The sequence below is a fragment of the Artemia franciscana genome, chromosome 19 (assembly GCF_032884065.1).
Source record: "Artemia franciscana chromosome 19, ASM3288406v1, whole genome shotgun sequence".
In the NCBI taxonomy this organism is placed as follows: domain Eukaryota; kingdom Metazoa; phylum Arthropoda; class Branchiopoda; order Anostraca; family Artemiidae; genus Artemia; species Artemia franciscana.
The window spans coordinates 13100623-13108862 of record NC_088881.1 but is presented as its reverse complement, the minus strand read 5'-3'; the positions used below and the strand labels follow the sequence as shown (position 1 = coordinate 13108862).

The 8240-nt window shown below is 34.7% G+C and overlaps 1 protein-coding gene across 1 annotated transcript in view; it reads left to right on the top strand.

The window, feature by feature from the left end:
* The window catches only part of LOC136039302 (RING finger protein unkempt-like), a gene marked incomplete in the record, with an annotated part of 70056 nt that extends 62417 nt beyond the window's left edge, over positions 1-7639 (top strand). The window contains 1 exon segment of the mRNA XM_065722908.1: positions 3929-7639. Within this exon segment, the coding sequence (XP_065578980.1) occupies positions 3929-3970 (42 nt within the window).
* Between the last annotated feature and the right edge of the window lie 601 nt (positions 7640-8240).

Below are 8240 nucleotides of genomic sequence, written 5' to 3'. Positions count from 1 at the left end.
ACCCGGATTGTACGCCCTTCTTATGAAAGATTCTTGTGTGATTCAAGTGGCCAAATAAAAATTAAAAAAGGGCAAAAAAATAAGATATAAAATCTCAAGACAACAAAAGAGAAAAACCTAAAACTTCCAGATATTAAGGATGTGCCCCTCGAAAACTTCTTGAGTAGACAGTTGTATGTCCACTGAAGACAATCTTTGTGGGTAACATTAGAACGTTTGATTCGTGCAGTTGTGTACCTGCTTAGCTTTCAGTTCATCCTATTTAGTTCGTCTCGGGATCTGTTGAGTTGGAGGTTAGGCTTTCAATCGTACACATCTTGTTTTTAATTTTATTTGTCTATATTTTTTTTTCTCTTGAAGAAGGTTGTTGAGGATGAAACTGAAATTTCTAAGAATTTAGTTTTCACAGTTCTATTGACTTGAGAAAATTAGCCTTTTTTTTGCGCCGTTCAACTTTACAGGTAACAAAATGGCATTTGATTCTGCTGATAGATAAGCTTTAATGGTTGTCCTACCCTTGTATGGTATACCAGATAAATACATTTAGTGATGCTATGCGCAAGAGTAATGTTACTGGGGTTGAGGTAGAAAATGAGGTTAGTAGTTGGTTCGGTGTGGAAGCAAGCGTTAATTAGGGTTGTGCCCTATCTCTTCGTTTATATGGATTATTTGATGGACTCTGTCTTAAAGATCACTGCAAAGGCTACAAAAGAATGTGTTGTTCAAATGGGAAGATAAAAGTCTCCTCGACTTCGATTTTACAGATAATCTAAGTCGAGATTATCAGTTGATAGTCAATCAAAATAATTGACTTGATTAGTAAAATTGTTAGCTAAACGAATGAATTCAAAGGTTTTGAGAGTTCAGGGTGCATGAAAAGTTTTGAATATTAATAATGAGAAGACTTTGTTGCTTATTTTTGGCATAAATGAAGAGTAAAACCGGATGATAGGTAAGGGGGACGTCTTTTTAAGTAGGTAGTTTCACTTGCCTGGGTAGTATTGTTAGTCGAGGTGGTGGATGCAGTGGAGATTTAAAAAGTTGAATAGCCAAGGCGCAATCAAACAATTTGGGAGAATAGTGAGGCTTGGATTAAGACTAGAAAAGTAGAAGTAAATGTCATGACTGTGGTCCAATACGGCTCTGAAGCGGGGGTGCTTCAAGAGCAAAAAATGCTAAAAATTGAATATCAGTTCTATACCACAGAATAAAAGGTATAAAGCTCAGAACTAAGTGAATAGTTCTCAAGAGTTTTTATTATATAATCAACTTTCTTCCAATTTGGAAGAATAGTAAGGCTAGGATTAAGACTAGAAAAGTAGAAGTAAATGTCATGACTGTGGTCCAAAACGGCTCTGAAGCGGGGGTGCTTCAAGAGCAAAAAATGCTAAAAATTGAATATCAGTTCTATACCACAGAAAAAAGGTATAAAGCTCAGAACTAAGTGAATAGTTCTCAAGAGTTTTTATTATATAATCAACTTTCTTCCAATTTGGAAGAATAGTGAGGCTAGAATTAAGACTAGAAAAGTAGAAGTAACTGTCTTGACTGTGGTCCAATACGGCTCGGATGCGGGGGTGCTTCAAGAGGGAAGATTTGCTAAAAATTTTCCAGGGGAATTTTCCAATGATGATTTTAGGTACTCCTCTGATTGATATCAAACCGGAAGTTTTACCGAAAAATGTAGTTCGATCTCAGTTTATAGGACTACGGTAAATGAAGGGTTAAGATGCCTAGCCCATGCTCTATGGATGAAGAATGACATATTGCCAAGGAATTTGCTTTTTGGCCGTCCATCCAGGCCAAACGAAAAGCAGGTCGTCCCCGAATAGCGTGAGAAGAGGTAATAAGAACTAATTTAAAGGACTTTGGAACTAAATGCAAGGAGATAAAGAGTAAAGCTTTAAAGAGATCTGGCTGGAGGAGGAGCTAGCGCAGTTTCTCCTATATATAACTTGGTCCTATATGACAGCTGCATGGTGGTTGTATATTTATTTCTGTATTTCAGGGATTTTTCTCTGTTATCTATTTAGCCAATAAATCCTTGAATATTACTTCTATACCACAGAAAAAAGGGTATAAAGCTTAGAACTAAGTGAATAGTTCTCAAGAGTTTTTTTTTATATAATCAAGTTTCTCTCTTATTGGTGGAAGGAGTGACAGTCTAATCTGATTAAGTTTTTGGCACTAACGATGACACTTCTTGGTTTTTGCATTCATGCCTGAGAACGTCTGAGTGCAATAAACAGAAATCACTGAAAAGCTAAGCAGTTCCACTTGGAAACAACGGGTCTTATAAGGCATGTATATTGTTAAAAATAATTATCCATGCTTGACACCATTCGATATTGTAAGGTCTAAGAACGGCCGATGGTAAACATAACTGTTTGTTTTCCTAGATAGTATACTGTTAACATTTTTTGTTTCAGGACGGCGTTTAGAGGATTCTTCAGGAGATAATTAGACCTATCCAAAGGGATATTTAGACCTATATTAAAATTGTCAATGTGTCCTTTTTTGAAACGTAACTCGCCTTTTTACGCGGAATTCACTGGAAGAGAGCGCTTTTTTTGGGCAGGAGGTTTTCTAGAAACGGTTTCCTAATAAATTACGTAGTATATTTTATTATAAATGATGTGGCTATGTATGGGCTAAAAGACTGACAAAGGCCATCGCGAAATTGTCTGAAGTAATCAAAATCCAAAAGCGTCTCAAAAATGAAAATTAAGAGCAAACACACGGGCGGTTAGAAGATAAGCAAAAACGACAATTAGAGTCAAAAATGAAAATGAAGAGCAAAGACGCACGCGGTTAGAAAACATATGACCCCGAGCACTTGAGCGAGTAAAAAATGAAAATGAAAAGCAAAGACATACGTGGTTAGAAGACATGTGACACCGAGCATGTGAGTGAGTCAAAAATGAAAATGAAGATGAAATACACACGTGGTAAGAAGAACAGCGATAGTGTTTCAAAAAAGAAAAGTAAGGACACACACGGTTAGAAGACATGCGACACCGAGCATGTGATCGAGTCAATGAAAATCAGTTTGGACTGCTAGAATCAAAACGTGTTAAAATTGAAAATGATAGCGATGGTGATTAGGTTTGGGATTTTGACATAGATAAGGTCATCAATGCCTACCATATCTTTGAAAATGTTCGGCAATATGTCTTTCATAATGACCAAAGACAAGTTGAGGCAAAAGACGAAGTTTTTGTCCCACCGCCTGAACAATCAAAAGAAACAAAAGTTCAGTGATATGTCTTTCGTAATGACAAAAGACAAGCTGAGGTAAAAGTTAAAGGTCCGCTAAAAAAAATATAATTTTACAAAGGCTTTACTTTTGATTTAAGGTCCATTTGGACGTCATAATATCAAGAAAAGGGTCATATTGCCTGCGTTTAGAAGACAAGCAACAATCGGAATCCATATATTGAAGCCTTCCGCTTGCCGAGTACCAGGGCCCGGGTGTATATATATATATATATATATTTGGCCACTGTTATGTTAAGGATATTACTTTAATTATGTAATCACTGTTTGTCATGTTCGAAAAAGGAATTAGCCCTCGAATTTCACATATGAGATCCTTCTATATGCTCACCCTTTTGTCTATAGCTATACTTTTTGGTGCATAAATATTTTTGAAATAAGAGACTAGGTGGGCTTTCTCATCTTTTGCCCAATTGGAACTGGATTTTTCATCGGCTGTGCTGTTTGTCCTAGGTAACTGGATGTGTGAGTAGGGCCAAGGCCTCGGTCAGATGCTTATCTATCAGAATTACTATGTTGGAAAACAGTTTTTTGTTTTTTTTTTTGCCGAATAATCTTCACTGGAACCTTTAACACATAATATGTTTACTTTTGCGAATATTTTGAATTCGATGGCATCTTCTTCGCTTTGATTTTCTTTTCTTTTTTTCAGGCTGTAGTACAAGTACCGAAGAAAAATGGAAGTGAGAGCTAGATTTTAAAGGATTTAGCGAAACTGACTATAAAATTTCAGTTTCTTTTTCTATTAAGCTTAAAGTGATTTAAATCTTTACGTATGTATAACTTGGCCTAGATCTTCTTATATTTAGTTGTTATGCTTGAATGGGTTAAAATGCTTCTTTCGTTTTATGCGTTCTTATGAAGTTTTTTTTTTTTTTTTTTTTTTTTTTTTCTTAATTACGTTTGTGACGTAGAATCTGGATTAATGGTATCGAATAAAATCTTTACTCATATATTGTTATTTATTACTTTGTGCTTATTTCCTTACAATAATTATTTTGTTGCAATGTGTTTTTAAACCGAGTGAAACACCAAGTTCAAATATTATCAATTTTTTTTGCATTTAGAGAATATTTTAAATCAAATACTGAATTTGTCTTCCTTATTGAAAAAGTATCTTCAAAAGCGTATATATAAAAACACTTACATTATTTATATTATTGTACCTAAAACTAAAGAGAGTATCTCACATCATTTATAAAAAGATTAGAGGAAGGCTTTTAAGCTTTTCGTGGTAACAGGTTTTCTTTGATGATTTAAATAATAAAGTAGATACAGAAGTTAAAGTGTGGTGCTGAATAATGTTACTTTGGTTTGGTAAAAGTTGGCACTTTTCTTTTTATCAATAATCCTAGAAGGTATTGGATCTTCTTTTAATTTCAGACTAAAAAATACAATAGGATACATTCATCAGCCAAAAATCCTTAATGAATGAAAAACATATTAAGTGTATTAATGCAGGTTTTGTTGTTGTTTTTTTTTTCGACGAGCTCCTTTACCTTAATAGTGGGAGCAGGGGTTCGCTGGGCGAAAGAGTGATTCGAGATATGCTCTACTTTAGCAACTATTTAGGTAAAGAATTGGGATATTCAGTATCATCGCCACTTTAACCATTTTCACTTTAATTTCAGCCTATGCAACACCTTGATTAGAAATTGACGATTATAGGTATATAGGGAGACAGTAGGAGAAGGATTGTAAATCTATCTTTAAAATTCAAATCGTTGAAACGGGGGGTAGAACTACGGATTGACACTGTCTGCATCGTTGTCATTGTATTGTTTGTTATTATCTGTTTGATGTGCTGATCTTGGACTCCTCTAAAGCTTACTTTTCTTTCTTTTTTTTATGTAAGCTTTAGTCTTTCTTAAACCAAAAGTGGAAAAATGTAATTTTAAAATCAAAAATGTTCATGTGGCAACCCTGTCCAAGAATAACTGAGTGGGAAAAGGGGCTCTGGGTGAAACGGTCATGTTAGTAACTATTACGGTAAAGAGGTGAGATAATTCAGCAGAAAGAGATAGTCTCCAAGGTTTTTCCCTGGTTTCATTTTGTACCAAAATCTACTTGCAAATTTTCTCTCGTGAGGGCCAAGATCTCACAGTGAATTATCAATAAGTGGTAGAAAATTATTAGTTTGACTCGATGAAATCCAAATTCTCTCCAAACTGGGTCTCACGATTCATTTATACCATAATACAATGTAAAATGTATTGTAAACTTGCTAAACAACTTGACATGTCTTCCCAAATTTTCTTCCTGAAATGAGATCCCTTTTAATCCGTCTATACTTAAAAGTGATTAGTTGTTTCAGTTGTTTTTATATGAGCAATTATGGGATTCTTGCTGAAAAAGGTAGTATCGGTCGAATACTTTTTACCTTTTTTTATCACTATTCGTGTCGACTCAATTTGTTGCCTTCGACTAGTCGCCAAACTGGTATTGAAACGTTACCAGATTCACTATTATTATGGGATGCAACTTCACTCTAAACAAAAAGAAAAATTCAGCTGAATAGCTTGCATCTTGTTCAAAATTAGCCTGACCAGTTTTTTTGGAGGCAACAAATGGGGTATTCACATGGGAAGAAAAGATGGTAGCTTCTCAGGCTAGAGAGTAAAAATACATTTTAAGTGGTGGATTGAGTTGCCTGAAATGACAAGATCGTTTTTCAGATGACAAGATCGACAGATGACATATCGTTTTCGCCTCTTTCTTGAGAAATTTCCCTACAGTTCTCCTTTCCCTTCTCCGGAGAAATTCCAGAGGGGATCCTTAGAACCACGGTTGTTTTGTAGAAACCAAAATCTTTGTTTTTGGGGGTTTTTTACATCAAGTTTCTTTCTTTTTCATTGAAAATCCTTAGTCTTGAGGGAGAATAGTAACTGAGGGCTTTGTTTAAATGGTATGCCTTAAAAGTGTATAAGCCACAGGCTTACGCTTTGAATTTTCTCTCCCTATTTTTCTCTTATTGATTTGTTTATTATTGTTGTTACGTAGTTTATATATCCGTCCTTACCGAGTGGTTAGCGCGCCTAAATTTCGAGCGATGGGTTTCCGGTTCGAGTCTTAGTGGTCCCAATTGTTTTGGATGGTGATAATTCGTGGATCCTGGGTGAGAATAGCTAAAAGTCCATCCAATTTCAATGCGTACCTAGAGGTTCTAGATGTAAACATTGGAAAATGATTTGCCCCAAAAGATGTTTAATACAATTAAATATTATTATTCAGAAATAATTCTTAAGGCCAGATTTCTAGTATCGTTTGAGACTCACTATTTTGGATAGATTGAATCAGGTCCACTTCATACTAAAAGCAGAGTTCCAAGCTAGGTGGAGCTTGTTTTTAGTTTTTCCCTGGAATTTTAGCCGTCGCGAATACTTTTTCGGTGACATCACTAAGCTCCAATCACCCTCTCCCCTCCTTTGCCTCTGAATTTGGCAGCTATTCTAAGATATCTTCAAACTCGAGATTTATCAGCAAACACTTCTTGGTCTGTATATTTCAATCCCACTCCCAAAAAGCCCTATTTGTTTGTTACTTTTCACAAACTGAATCAGTTTTTTACCGAAGAGCTACTTTGTACCTATCAAATCACTACTTAATTTGATAATTTCTAGGAAAAAAACTGTGTCTTTTTATCATAGAGAGACTCCACTTAATCGTTTTATTTTTATTTAATTTTTTTCGGGACCTACCTGTCAAGGGGAAAATACTAGACAAAACATATAAAGGTGTTGCATTCGTATTTTAACTTCAATGCTCGAAGTTAATCTTTTACTGATTTGACCTCACAGGAAGGGCGTATCTAGGATTTTTGTTCGAAGGGGGAGGGGGTACAAAAAACTTTAAATCATAAGTTTGTTTTTTTTTGGGGGGGGGGGTTAAAACCTTGTACCCTCCCCCTCCTGGTTATGGTCTCGCCTCAGAGTCTTGTTTGATTTGAGCCTGACCTGGTCAACTCTGATGAACGAAAATTTACTGTCGATGACAAAACAGAAGCAAAAATTTTTTCGTCGTCTAGACGATTTAAATGTCAACAAGTTAAAGACAAGAATATGTGCAAAACTGTTCACGTTGACCGAGGTCTAACTTAAACGTTATGGAGTCAACCAGGACTTAGGATAAAACGAGGTGCAGGTAAATCTAACTAAAATGGGTTTGAGACTCCCGCCACTTAATTTACTTATTTTTAGTTGTAGAATCTATGAAAATTCCTCTATGATATTATTTTGTAGATAGTTATTCTACTTCAAATGATTGAATATCGTTTATGTGAGTTAATTGCTGTGGATTATTCAGTTTGAGTAATTGGTTTATGTTTATTATACAAGAAAGATATGATTATTATTTAAGTACTGTATACTAGAATGCAAGTAATTTTTAGTGAATCTAGGGTACAGTAACAAATTCGGTTTAAATAATGCCCTTGCCATTATATTATTTTCGTCGTTTTTGAATAGTCATCAATAAAAAATAATATCTATCATTTGTGTGTTAAAAAACTATTATAGTGAAAACCAGAATGTTTGGTTTTTATGTTTATTCTATTGTTTTTGTTTTGTTTTAATTCTGCAAGTATTCGTGATATAATCCTTTTGTATAAAAAAATTATCATTAGAACGCGGTATAGAAATCTTCCGCTTGCAACAGCCAGGGATTGAACCGCAGTACCCACGATTTGCAGACACTGCTTTATCCACTCAGCTACCACAAGGGTATTGTAAAATAAAATATATAGATATATATAGATAGATTAACGACGCTTCTTGACTTTGTACAAGAACAGCCCGATATATATATATATATATATATATATATATATATATATATATATATATATATATATATATATATATATATATATATATATCATTGCTATATCCTGTTTAAACCCTAAATTGAGCCAATCTGGCAGAGTCGGTGGATTTTATATAAAACCGACCGACGGAGATGTTCAAGTA